Source organism: Apus apus, chromosome 20, assembly GCF_020740795.1.
Source record: "Apus apus isolate bApuApu2 chromosome 20, bApuApu2.pri.cur, whole genome shotgun sequence".
In the NCBI taxonomy this organism is placed as follows: Eukaryota; Metazoa; Chordata; class Aves; order Apodiformes; family Apodidae; genus Apus; species Apus apus.
In genome coordinates, this window is record NC_067301.1 from 7,990,146 (window position 1) to 8,003,625 (window position 13,480).

Genomic DNA, 13,480 nt, shown 5'->3' on the forward strand with positions numbered 1-13,480 from the left:
TCCTTTATTGGCCCCATCTTTTCTTACCACCTTGCATGCACCAAGGGGACTGGTACAGGCTCAGTCGGGCTCTTGATTTGGCAACAAGTTGAAGACATGATAAATAGAAGAAGAAAAAATGTTTTGTCATTTCTTTTATTGCAAATTTTCTCTGGGAAACCAGGCTTCACAGATATTGATGCAACTTGTTCCTGACCTGCCGGCTGAGCACCAGCCCAGGGACAGGATCAATACTTCATGCTTATCACAACAGGCTGAGCAGGGTTCTCTTCTCTGGCTGCAAAGCCTGATAATGGAGCCATGATTAATTAATTGGAGGTGCTTCAAATGTACCTGTTGGTAACTTGGAAATGAGCCTGGAAGGAGGCAAGACTTTGTGGCCAAGATCCCTTTTCTTGTTTGCATTCCAGGACCCATCTGGTGAGACTGTGCTGGTGGTGAGGCCTGTGTGGGTCACAGAAACTGAGCAGCACCAAGGTCAGAACTGATGTAACTTCTTGCAGAGTCTCAGAGACAGGCCTGTGTTGGGAAGCAGCTCCCTGGAACAGGAGGGGGTTCCTGGGCAGAGCACAACAAGAAATTGATGTTGCTCTAATTGCTGCAGAGCTCGTGCTGGCCCAGCACCTCCTGTCAAGACTGAAGTTCCTCCTGAGGTGGTGGGGGATGCTGCACCCACCTGCAGCTGGTGCAGCTTTCCTGTTCCTGAAACACCTCTTCACACCTTCTGGCTTCCTTCCAGCAGCCCCGGGAGCAGCAGGAAGCACTGGAGGCAGCCTGGCCTCCCCCCCGGCAATGGAACTGGGGAGCCCAAGTGGGGTCTGGCTGCTCCACCAGTGTCTGAGCATCCCGAGAACATCTGCAAGGTAAGGGGCAGGTGACCCGGGGGCTTTAGAGTGGGGGAAACAAGGTGCTTGAAGTTATTTTGGAGCAGCACTGCGCTCGCAGCCGCCCTCTCCTGGCACAACACACCTCCTGCCGACTTCTCCTTCTACATCCAACACCTATGGGTGTGTTGGGAGGTTTTCCTGCTCCTCAGGAGCAGAGATAAAAATCCAGCTCAGGGCTCCCCCCACACTCAGGTCTGGGTTGAGCCAAGCCAGGCCTCCCACAGCTCCTGGGAAGGCTGGCACAGGCAGCCCCTCAGCTGCCAGTGGCTCCTGGTGCTGCTCACACCCCCCTGGGGTGGAGGGGACCCTGGGGACAGAGAAGGGGAGGATGTTGCTTTTTACAGGTGACTGGGGCAGCCCCTTCCTGTTCATCTCCTGCTCCAACTCCAGTGCTCCCAGCCCTGGTGGGAGGGAGCTGTGCTGGCCTCCTCAGGATGGACAAACCAGCAGCAGAAGTGAACCTGGAGCCCAGGTATGTCCTGCAACCACCCTGTGATTAATGACCTTCAGAAAAAAAACACAACCACAAGGCATTTTATTTTTTTATTTTTCCAGAGTTAATTTAATAATATTATTTTTTTCTTTAAAAATAAAACCTAAGCCTGTCATGTCAGAGATCAGTAGATTTAAGTGCTTTTTGTTGCTGCTGTGGGTGTAGCTGTGGAGCCACAGTGTGCGTTGGGGAGCAGGGCAGAGGAGAAGGCCTCACTGCATGTAGGGGTAGCACCAGTCCCTCAGGGGCACGTGGGTCTCCTTGATGGCCTGGGGGGACGTCCAGCGCAGGATGTAGTGGGGACCCCCAGGTTTGTCATTGGTGCCTGTTGGGGAGGGAGAGGAGGGGGTTGGTGACCGAAGATGGAGGAGCTGGGATGGGGTTGGTGGGTCAGCAGGGGCAGGAGGTGCCCCCTCCAGGAGGGGGTTTGGTCTGACCTGAGATGCGGGAGCCCCCAAAGGGCTGTTGAGCCACCACGGCCCCCGTGGACTTGTCGTTGATGTAGAAGTTCCCGGCCGCGTTGCGCAGGAGGCGGCGGGCGGCCTGGAGGGGCGGCCTGGGAGAGAGCAGGGGAGGGAGCAATGGGGGGTGGCAGGGTTGGGGTGGGTGAGTGTGTCTGTGTGTGTCTGTGTGTGTGCACAGGCCTGCACACAGGGCCAGGCCTGCTCGCCGGGTCACACTCACACACACACTCTCTCACTCTTACACACACTCAAACTCTCACACTTTCTCACAACTCTCCTCACATTCTCACTCAAATGCTCTCACACTCACTTTCTCACACTCTCACACACTCACACTGTCACACAGTCACACACGCTCACATTAACTGTCACACGCTCACCCATGCTCACACTCACACTCACTCTCACACTCTCAAATTCTCATACACACTCTCACAGTCACACACACATTAACTGTCACACACTCACCCATGCTCACTCAGATTCTCACATTCACACACTCACACTCTCTCACACACTCAGGCACTCACACTCCTCACACTCTTACATACACTCTCACACTCACTTTCACTGTCACTCTCAGTCTCTCACACTTTCACTCAGTCTCTCATACACCCACTCTCTCTCTCTCACACTTTCTCATACTCACACTTTCTCACACACTCTTTCTCTCAGTCTCTCTCTCACTCTCTCACACTCACTCACTCTCACACTCAGACATGTCTCACATCCTTACAACTCAATTAAATGACCCCAATGTTTTTATTTCCGTTTTACTCTTATAAAATGAAGGTGATTCCAACTGAGTCCCCAGGTAGTGGGACTGGCAGGGACCTTTGGAGATCATGGGGTCCAACCCCCTGCCGGACCAGGGTCACCCAGAGCAGGTTCCACAGGAGGGTGTCCCTGCTGGCTTTGAATGTCCCCAGAGAAGGAGACTCCACCTTCCCTGGGCAGCCTGTCCCAGGGCTCCATCACTTACAGACAAGAAGTTCCTCCTGATGAGGATGAACCTTTGTGTCCACTTTGTGACCCCCCCCCTGCCCCAAAGGCTGGTCCCCTTGGGGTCACACTGTTCTTATCCCTCCTCCTGCTTAAGAGGGTTGGGGCTGCATCCTCCTGGGTGCTCCAAATGTCACCACTGCGGCAGTTTCTCACCAAAATAAAAGCATTTTTGGGCTAAGAAAGTCCCCCCTCTTTCCTTTAGCTGCCTCCCCTCCCTCCTCGGTGGGAGGACTAAAAGCAGGCTAAGTTGGTGGGAAATGCTTTTCCCTCCTCCTCCCCAGGCAGCACAGAGAGGAGCGAGATAGATAGATGGATCAGCCCAGAAAGGGAAAAGCATCTTTGCTGTCTCGGGATGCATTTGTTGGCACTTACTTCTCCTGGGCGAAGATCGCCCCCGTGAGGCCGTAGGGCGTGGTGGTGTCGATGAGTTCCAGCACCTCCTTGTACCGCTGCTCCGGGTACACGAACACCGTGAGGACCGGGCCGAAGATTTCCTGGGGAGTAAAACATAAAGCACCCAGTGGGGACAACCTCCAAAGGCAGGTGGGTGCATCAGCACCTGATTAACTATCAGCATGACACGGAGGAAGGACAACGGGGATTGATTAAAACTGGAGGAGGGGAGATTGAGGTTGGACATGAGGAGGAAAGTCTTCCCTGTGAGGGTGGTGAGACCCTGGCCCAGGTTGCCCAGGGAAGCTGTGGCTGCCCCATCCCTGGCAGTGTTGAAGGGCAGGTTGGATGGGGCTTGGAGCAACCTGGGCTGGTGGGAGGTGTCCCTGCCCATGCAGGGGGTTGGGTCTGGATGAACTTTAAGGTCCCTTCCAACCCAAACCAGTCTACGATCCTAGGATCCCCGCACCAGCTTACTGTAGTCTTGTCTCCAGAGGCCCAGCAGGCATCTCAGGACAGGGAGCTACAGCCCCTCTGCTGCCCCCTCCCCCAGGCTCCTCTCACCTCCTTCATGATGGGGTCCTGGGGGTCTTTGGTCTCCACGATGCAGGGCTGGATGAAGTACCCGACACTGTCGTCGCAGCCGCCGCCTGCCAGGATAGTGAGGTTGGGCGACTTCTTGGCGTGTTCGATCCACTTCTTGATCCGTGCAAAGGACTGAGGAAAGGGAATAACAATTAAAATCATGTGGGGTCAGGTGGCTAAAAGGAGAGCTGGGCAATCCCCTTCAGGGCTACGTTGGTCTCAAGGCTCTGGAGGAGGGGGTGGGAGATGGACATAGAGTCCTAGGCACTAAATGTTATGTCTGAAATAATTTCTCAGCAAAATCACCCACTTTTCAGGAGGGGCAGTGACTACACAATGACCACTGGACAAGCAGTGCTGCAGGAGGAGCAGGAGAGGGCTGATCAGCAGCTCTAATTAATCACTGGTGTTTGTACTCTGCTGTAAACAATAAAAACAACCATCTCACCCCAGCCTGTGGTGGTGTTACCTTGTCAAACGAGTAGGAACAGGGGAGGGGAGCTCACCTTGTCATCAATCACTGCAGAGAAAAATGTCCCAAAGTCCTGGGCGGGCTGTGGGAAGGCAGAAAGGAGACAATGTTACAGACTGTGCCAAAAAGCCACCTCTGAAATGAGGAGCAGCTGAAATGCTCACAAATAACACCTCCCTCCCTTCTCCCAACACACCTCGGTGGAGGTGCCCCTTTTCAATTAGTCTGCAGTGTTCAGCCACTTACAGAATCCTTCCTGCAGACACTGGCTACAAGTTAATTTCTAATCACAAAAAAAAAAAAAAAAAAAAAAAAAAAAAAAGATGAAGGGGGGGGACACACGGAGGGGCTGCGGTGGGAAGAGCCAGTGGATACAAAGCTGGGTTCAATAGGAATTAGTAGCCAGTTACCACAGTCTCTAATCCCATCAACCACCCGCTGAGCTGCAAAGCCCTTCAGCAGCCCGGCAGCTCCACTCACGTCTCCCACTTTGATCTTCCCGTGCTCCTCCAGCAGCTTCTCTTTGATCTGGGGCCACAGCGAGTCCGGGACGTAGAGGCGGGAACAGGCCGAGCATTTCTGGCCGCCGTACTCGAAGGCGGAGCGCAGGGTCCCGTTCACCACACTGCCCACGTCGGCTGAGCTGTGCACCAGGTGGAAGTTCTTCCCTCCGCACTCTGGGCCGAGAAAGGAGGGAAAGGGAGGAGTTGGCAGGGATGGGCTGCCTATGGACAGCACAAGCCACCAGCAGGTCCCTCACAGGGACAGCTCAGACAGCGCTCACCCCACCTGGTGATGGGGAGATGCCACGATCCCAGGGAGCACAACCCTGGAGCTAGAGCAGGCTTATAAAGCTGATGGAAAAGGGACCGAGCCAGTTCCCAAAGTCAGGGTAGATGCTCTGCAACCCCAGAGTGTCACTGCTTCCCACCCAAGTGCCACCTCCCCTCCATCAAAGCCCATCCCGTGCCATAAGCACCAAACACCCAGCACAGCCACAGGAATAAGCTTCTGCCAGAGGGTGGAGAGGACACAGTGTGATTTGTCACAGGAGAGGAATCCTGGCCATGCCTTCAGTTTCTCCCTGAGCAGGGGAGATACTGAACATCCCACCCCTGTGTGGTCTCCCCCTCTTCCCAATAAAAGGTGCAGGAAGGTGCAGGTACCTCCAGCCAGGCGTGGGAAATTGCGGTAGCGATCCAGGTTCTGGGACACCTGCTTCCAGAGGCGCTTGAAAGTCCTGGGAGAAAAAGGAGGAGCTGGTCGGTGTGCTCTTGCCTTGGCACTTGGAGAAGGCACACCCGGGTGACATGCCCTGCTGAAGGGGACCCCAACAAACCCTGGCAGCCATCCCCAAAAGAAGGGATGCCCTGCAAATGGAACAGGAGCTGCCAGCTGAGCAGGAGAGCCAGGCTCTCACAACCTCCTGCACTGTCACAGGGAAGAAACAGGAGTGAGGATCCAGCAGAAGTTTCTGTTCTTCCCCTTTCCCCCCTTCCTCTCAGGCCTCACTATGACAAACCCCTTGGCTGCAAAACAATAAAAATGCTAATAACCTCCCCCCAGGAGGCTCAGTGACTAATACTAATTTATGAGCTTCCCACCTGGAAAGCTCGATGCTCATCAGACCATGTCCTTGGCTGGTGGAGCAGGGTCCCTGGGTGGAGCAGCCCTCAGCATCACTAACACACCCTGACATGTGGGCACAGACTAGTGTGCAAACCTGCCTGGAGCTGGGGGTTCCTGAGGCCAAATCCCAGCAGCCCTGGGAAACTGGGCAGAGCCACATGCAAGGCTGGCTGCTCCCTGTGCCTTCAGTGTAGGAGTTCTCTGCTGCTAGAACATGAAATCCCAGACTGGCTTGGAAGGGAACTTAAAGGTCATCTAGATGCAACCCCCTCCTGCATGGGCAGGGACACCTCCCACCAGCCCAGGCTGCTCCAAGCCCCATCCAACCTGCCCTTCAACACTGCCAGGGATGGGGCAGCCACAGCTTCCCTGGGCAACCTGGGCCAGGGTCTCACCACCCTCACAGCAAAGAATTTCCTCCTCATGTCCAACCTAAATCTCCTCCTCCAGTTTTAATCCATTCCCCCTCATCCCATCCCTCCCTGCCCTTGTCCCAAGACCCTCCCCAGCTTTCCTGAAGCCCCTTCAGGCACTGGAAGGTGCTCTAAGGTCTCCCTGGAGCCTTCTCTTCTCCAGGCTGAACACCCCAACTCTCCCAGCCTGTCTCCAGAGCAGAGCTGCTCCAGCCCAAGGATCATCTCTGTGGCCTCCTCTGGACTCTCTCCAGGAGCTCTATGTCCTTCTAGTGTTGGGGGCTGCAGACACTTTTCTCATCAGTTTAAACCCCTGCCTTAATTACCCTGTGTACAGATGGCCCGCTCCCTCCTTCCCTACTCAACCCTGTCCCCCCGCGCCCCAGGCCGAGCCCCCATCCTCAGCGTACGGAACGCTGCCGGTGAAGTTCAGCCCGCAGAAGTGCTCGGAGCTGGTGATGGTGTCTCCAAAGACGGGGCCGTCAGCCGGCACGAACTGCACCACGTTGGGAGGGAGCCCAGCTTCCAGGAGGATCTTGTAGACAGCATAGCTGGAGAGCACAGCTGTGTCACTGGGCTTCCACAGGACCACGTTTCCCTGGGGGAGAGGAGAAAGTCAGCTCAGGAGGGAAGGCTCCAGCCCAGACACAGGTGTGCAAAGCTTCAACATCCTGGAGTTTTATTTACTGGAAGGGTCAGGCCCTGGCCCAGGCGGCCCAAGGCAGTGGAGCCTGGAGGAGACTCAGGGGGGACCTTCTCTCTCTCTACAACTACCTGAAGGGAGGTTGTGGTCAGGTGGAGTCTGGGCTCTTCTCCTAGACAACCAGTGACAGGCCTGAAGCTGCTCCAGAGGAGGTTTAGGTTGGATATCAGGAAGCACTTCCTCATGGAAAGGGTGATCAGACATTGGAAGGGACTGCCCAGGGAAGTGGTGGAGGTGTTAAAGGAAAGGCTGGATGTGGCACTTAGTGCCATGGTCTGGCTGATGTGGTGGTGTGAGGTCATAGGCTGGACTCGGTGATCTTAAAGGTCTTTTCCAGCCTTGTGATTCTGTGGTGGAGTCACCATCCCTGGAGAGATTTCAAAGCCATGTAAATATGGTGCTGAGGGACATGGGTTAGTGGGCACAGTGTTTTGGGCTGACTGTTGGACTTGATGATCTTAGAGGGTTTTTCCAACCTTAATGATGCTAAAAATATATATAAAATAGTCTGTCCTGCAGCCCGCAGGAGACGGGAGCAATGGCACCTCTGGGTGATCCACACACACACCCTTCACCCCAAGCATGGCAGAGGACTGTGACCACTCAGCTGAAGGATCAAAATCCTCCCTTTTCACCCACCAGGTCACTGTGCCAGCCCTTCACACTCGCCCTTGCCTGGGAAGGCAGAGTTTTCCTTTCCCTAAAGAGAAGCCATGAAATGTGGGACCTGTTTTATGTCTCAGGAACCAGGGCAGTGCTGCCCAGGAAGGCTTCAGCAGCACCAGGAGTGGCATCAGTCGCTGCTCTGCACGTGACCCTGCAGGGCCTGTGCCAGCAGGGACACTGCACCTGACACTGGGATCACTGCACAAACAGCACCACTGGCAGGAAAGAAAACAGCACTGAGAGGCTGCAGGGACACCCCACCCCTTTTGGCTCTGAGCCACTGCCCTCCCTTCAGCTCCTTGCTGGGTGCCCAGTGGCCTCCCCTGTGTCACTGTCACACAGCTCAGCCCCATCCACATGTGACTGTGCTGCAGGGTCACAGCCCCAGGGGGAGAATTTTTGGCCTCTGTCTCACCCAAGCACCTGCTTTCCAGGGACTGGTGGTGCAGGCAAAGCTCCTTCCTGGGCCCCTCTAATCCTTCCACTCCCAACGGTGAGAAAACAAAACCACACTCTGGAAAAAAAAATCTCCAGGCAGCTGCGAAACCTGACTGGCAACACAGATACTGGTGTGCTGGGACAACTGCTCCAGTCCTGAGGAAATCCTGCTCCTGACACTGCAGTGGCATTAACCAGGCTGATCTCTCCAGCAAGAGCAATGTTTAACCCCTGGGAAGTGCACTGTGGGGACTAAACCACTGGGGCTTTAATTAATATCCACCCATTAAGTACCATTTTCTCCTACATTTAATTTAATCACCTGCCACTGAGCTCTTCGTGTCACCCCCTGATGCCCTTCTCTTCTTTGCCCCCAGGGGAGCAGGGGAATTCCATGGTGGGAATCTGACATTGGATTTGAGGAGGGAGAGGGGGATGCACTGCAGGATGCTCCCATTCACCCCAAGCTGCCAACACAGGCTTGGCCCTTCCCAGCAAGGTTCAACCACTCCGGGATGAGTTTATCACCAGATGCCCCAAAGCCAAGGACCTTCCTCTGATCCTGAGGTGGGAGGAATGGTTCTCCCTCCCCCAAAACACTTCCCAGCTCCATGGTGGTTTAATCCTCTTCCCTCCTCCTTCCTGCTCCTCCCCCATAGAAGCAATAGGTTCAAATGCTTCACCTTAAAACATGATGTCCCCAAATTAAAAGCCTGGTGATCTCCCTTATGACATCTCCAGCACAGGTCACTACTGCTGCAGGGACCATCTTTGGTGCCAGGATGAAATCTGAGCCTAATTAGTAAAGAGCTCTGGCCAATTATGTCTTGTTTTTTTTTCTCTAGTGCAACAGTAAATTAACTAATCCTGGCCCAAATGCATCATGTTATTATCGTTTCTCCCTAAACCCCACTCTGCAAAGGCAGGTGATCATTGGGGTGGACATGTAGAGAAATGCTGTTTACCAAAACTTGGACTTTTTGTCCCATTTTTCATGTCTGCCAGATCTCCAGCCTCCCAATTCCATGCTAAGGGCCAACCCACTCTCTCCTCCTTCACCCCAACTCACCTGCAAGACCCAAAAAGTGTCCTCCAAGGGGAACCCAAACAATTACAAACTGATGGCACTTTTGTGTCACCACAGCTCCCTGAAGCCCCTTCACAGAGCAAACACCAAGAAGGAAAACAAACCCTGCTGCATTTCTTACCTCCCTGCTGTCCCACCCTGACCTTCTCTCCTGCCTGACAGAAAAGGAAGCTTGCTTTAGCATAAAATCCCCCAGAAGAGCAGGTTTGGGCAGTTTTTCCTTTTCCAACCCTTCCCCCATCACACCTGTCCACCAGTGGACAGGCCTAAGCCACTAGAATGCCTCATTGTAATTAAAGACACCTGAGTCTAATTGCAAAGCAGCTGATTGAATTCAAGGGGACAAGCAGAAGCAGGACCCCAGGTGTATCCTATTGAACTGCACCAGATGACCAGGGAGGCCTCATCTGCTCCTCATGGATCCCAGACAAACCACATCCTTGGACAGAGCGAGTCCACTTCCCAACCTTCCTCCAGACTGTCCCCTCCATCCTCAAACCCCACCAGGACACTCACCATCAAGGCTGGAGCCCCTGCCAGGTTGCCACCAATCGCCGTGAAGTTGAAGGGAGAAACGGCTGCCACGAAACCCTGCAGGTGGGAGGGGAAAGGAGGTGACACCACAGTTGAGAGCCAAAAACCAGGGAGCAGGGGGACAGCCCCAGCCCTTCTCCTCACCTCCAGCCCCCTGTAGACCATGCTGTTGGTGCTGATGTCCACGCTGAGGGGCTGGCTGTTCTCCAGCTCCAGGGCATACTTGGCGTTGAATCGGAAGAAGTCGATCAGCTCAGCAGCAGCATCAATCTCCGCCTGGATGACAGTTTTCCCCTGCCAGGAAAGGCCACATCAGATCAAGACACAGAAGAAGGGTGTGAGGACAATGCAGCAGCTGTGAGCTGCAGTGGTGCAGCCTCCTGCAAGCCCACATCCCACCACCTCTCCTTCCCACCAAGGCAGGCAAATGCAGCCCATGCCTGTGCCAGGGGATGTCACATCCACACTGTGTCCCCACCCAGTGCCTCCCCTGGGAAAGCCAGGGCTGCTGGGGCAATTCCCAAGGGGAAACCCTGATAACTGCACCAGTTGATCCTGTTCCCAGGAAGCTTAAGGGCTCCCAGCTTTACTCCCTTCCTTCTCAGCAAAGAGGCAAGGATCAGTGTCAGGACCAGCCAGTGTCCCCTCGCAGCCCAGCTCAGGGACTTCTAACATTACAGACATTTGCAATCCCAAAAAATACCTTGACAGCTCTTCCTGCCCTGCTTCCCCAGCTCCCCAGATTCCCTTCCATTTGCCCCAGCTATCTGCTGGCTCAATCCCACATCCCTCTTACCTGTCCAACCATGGTTTTGGCCAGTACTTCTGCTCGCCTTGGGCCACTCAGCATGTCAGCTGCCTTCAGGAAGATCTGGGCTCGGTCCTGGACAGGTTTCAGGTCCCATTCCTTCCTTGCTGCCAAGGCAGCATTAATGGCTTTGTTAATGAGCTCCTGCAGAAGAAAAGGGGAAGGTCAGCAAGGAGGAAACCACCACCTCTCCATTACCAGGTTGGAGGGGAAAGGAAGAGGCACAAACCACAGCAGCACCTTCCCACTGCAACCCCAAATTTGCAGCTCCTCATATTGATTGTCCCAGGACTCCTAGGACTTGGAAAGCCACCACCCAACCCCAGAGCCTCCTTGCTCACAACCTGAGCAGCACTTTGTGTTTCATCCACACTCCTCAGCTGCAACCTCAAAGCCCATCACAACACAAGCCTTGCAACCCTGCTCTGAGATTAGGCTCCCAAAACCCAGCCAAAATGTTGCTGTATCCTCAAAAAATGGAAGGAAGGCAGTGAGGTGCACTCACCTTATCAGCATAGCAGTACTTGGCCACCTTGTGTGCATGATTAAATGGCTGAAAAGAGAAGGAAAGCCTTGTAGTTATCAGTCAGACAGACGTCTCTCCCCCCAGGTACACCCCCCTGCCCAGCTCTCACTGTGAAACAGGGGTTGTCCCCCAGACTCACCGACAGCTGGTACCGCACCGTCGGCGTCCACACCTCCTCTCCCCCGACCACACAAGGGATGGCTTCAGTCTTGCCCTTCAGCTCAGCTAGTGCCTAGGTGAGAGGAGAGCACCGTGGTGGGCACACATGGACCCCCACCAGCCACCCCGCCCTCTCTATCCATCCTTCCTGCCAGCCCTTCCAACAGAGGGAAAGCCAGGGATGGGCTTCCTCGGGTTCCCTGGCTATGGGAGGCCTCAGGCTGGAGGAACAGGAGTCACAACTCCAACTGTCCCCAAAGGGAAGGAGCTGGGCTGGGCAGGATGGGGACTCCCCCCACCCCAGGAAAGAACCTGAGGTAGCTGTGTGTGTGACCTTAAAACGAGGACTTTAAAGATTCCCCCAGACCCCCATCCCCTGTGCTGGCACCTTCTGAAGCGCTGCTCGCTCGGGGCTCCCCGGCTTAAACTCGAGGATGGGCTCGTTGGTCACCTGGATGGCTGAGTGGTGCTGCCACCTCCGCCTAGGAGAGGAGCAAGATAAGACACTGAAATCTGTCCCCTCGGGTGTCCCCATTCCCTCCAAACCAGAGGTGCTTCATGGCTCAGCTCCCTGCCCCGAGCAGCCCGGCGTGCCCAGGCACCTCCATCCCCTGGAACCAGGAACTGGTTGTGGCTCCTGTGTCTTTGCAATGATAAAAAAAAGTGCTGGAGAAATGAAATTTCTAAGGCAGGGCGAGCTCCCAATCGATCAGGTTTGCTCCAACAGCCCCAACGTGCCGCCAGCTCCCTGGCAAAGTCCAGGGGGCAAAAGCCGGGCTGGCTCCGCCGCTCCCGGCAGCGGCTGCACCTTGGCAGCTTCAGGCTGCTCGTTTCCCAGCCCCGTTGGAGCATTAAATGGCAAATCTCCGGCAATATTCCCTCAAAAAAAAAAAAAAAAGAAAAAAAAAAAGGAAGGGGAGGGGGAAAAGGGATTAAAGCACAAAGAAGGAGGGGAAGCACCTGCACTGGGCAGCAGGGAAGGTGCCGGGAAGCAGGGGAGGGCTGGGCCAGCGAAAGCCGCTCAAGGCGAGGTTGGGATCGGGAGGGGTTTGGGGTTCGGTGTGAGTCTGGGTTTGGGCTGTGACCCCCCCAAAGGGTCCGGGCCCCCCTCCCCCCGCCAGGCCCGCTGCGGGGCCGTGTCCGCTCAGACTCACCCGCCGCCCCGCGGCCCCCGCAGCCCCCGCAGCAGCCGCCGCACCCGCCACATCGCGGCCCCGCCCGACGCGCCGCGGGGGCAGGGCGGGCTGCGCCTTGGGCAGAACCATCAAACACCCCTTTCTTAAAAAACAGAACAGAGGAGGGAAAGAGGCGGGGAGCCCCTAGAGGGGCCCCCAGCCCTCAGACTGTCCCTGCGTGGGGCTGCGGGGTGTTGCGGGGCCCCCTCTCCCGCCGTGGCAATGGGGTGTTCCCGTCCCGCACCCCCCGAGCCCCGGCGGTGGTTGCGCCCGGAGAACGGGCGGGCACGGGGGGGAGGGGCGGGGCCGGGCTAAAAATACTGATTAAAATAAGTAAAATAAAGATTAAAACACACCAACCCGGCAGCGCGGTTGAGGCTTCGGCTCCTTCGGAGAGCGGGACCTGCGGCAGGGAGAGGGAGAGGCACAAGCTGAGGCGGCTGCTCCCCTCCCCCTTGAGGAAACAACAAAGTAAAGGGATTTTAACCCAAAATGGCCTGGCCAGGGTGAGCAGGAGGAGGCTGGTTTTTTTGCGGGGCCTGTTTTTATTTCTAGAAAATGTGTTGGCGGTTTAAAAGCGGTTCCTCAAAACAGCTGAAAGGTCATGGTAGAGAGGCTGGTGCTGGTCTCTTGTCCCAGGTAATCAGCGACAGAACAAGAGGGAAGGGCTTCAAGCTGTGACAGGGCAGGGTCAGACTGGGCATTAGGAAACATTTTGTCACAGAGACAGTGGTCAGACACTGGAGCAGGCTGCCCAGGGAGGTGGTGGAATCACCATCCCTGGGTGTGTTTGAGGGTCATTTGGATGTGGTGTTGGTGGATGTTGTTTAGGGGAGAACTTCGTAGAGTAGGGATGATGGTTGGACTGGGTGATCCCAAGGGGCTTTTCCAACCTGAATAGTTCTATGATTCTAAAACACCTCCTTTTTAAGGGCAGGTGGGGCGTTTTGGGACCCCAAATCCCCTGTGCAGGGGGTGCAGGTCCAGAGGAAGGTGTATCCTACCCCCCCAATTCCAAATTCACAAGCTGCTTATGCTCAGAA

General features: G+C 55.3%; 1 protein-coding gene across 1 annotated transcript; it reads right to left on the reverse strand.

Moving 5' to 3' along the window:
• Positions 1-1,417: 1,417 nt before the first annotated feature.
• On the reverse strand, positions 1,418-12,501 carry ALDH4A1 (aldehyde dehydrogenase 4 family member A1). Its single transcript, XM_051637513.1, has 15 exons — positions 12,417-12,501; positions 11,651-11,744; positions 11,243-11,335; positions 11,083-11,130; positions 10,566-10,721; positions 9,914-10,063; positions 9,752-9,826; positions 6,752-6,939; positions 5,466-5,539; positions 4,780-4,976; positions 4,334-4,381; positions 3,807-3,959; positions 3,222-3,343; positions 1,818-1,936; positions 1,418-1,705 (listed from the first exon to the last, which is right to left on the reverse strand). Exons 1-15 carry the CDS (start codon positions 12,467-12,469, stop codon positions 1,593-1,595), a joined length of 1,683 nt encoding a protein of 560 aa, XP_051493473.1. The 5' UTR covers positions 12,470-12,501; the 3' UTR covers positions 1,418-1,592.
• Positions 12,502-13,480: the final 979 nt, after the last annotated feature.

Coding starts and splice junctions, on each gene's coding strand:
- ALDH4A1 (XM_051637513.1), bottom strand. CDS start 12,469: ATGTGGCGGGTGCGGCGGCTGCTGCGGGGGCTGCGGGGGCCGCGGGGC. Junction 9,827..9,913: donor TGGTCTACAGGGGGCTGGAG/GTGAGGAGAAGG, acceptor TCCCACCTGCAG/GGTTTCGTGGCAGCCGTTTC. Junction 4,977..5,465: donor TTTCCCACGCCTGGCTGGAG/GTACCTGCACCT, acceptor TTCTCGGCCCAG/AGTGCGGAGGGAAGAACTTC.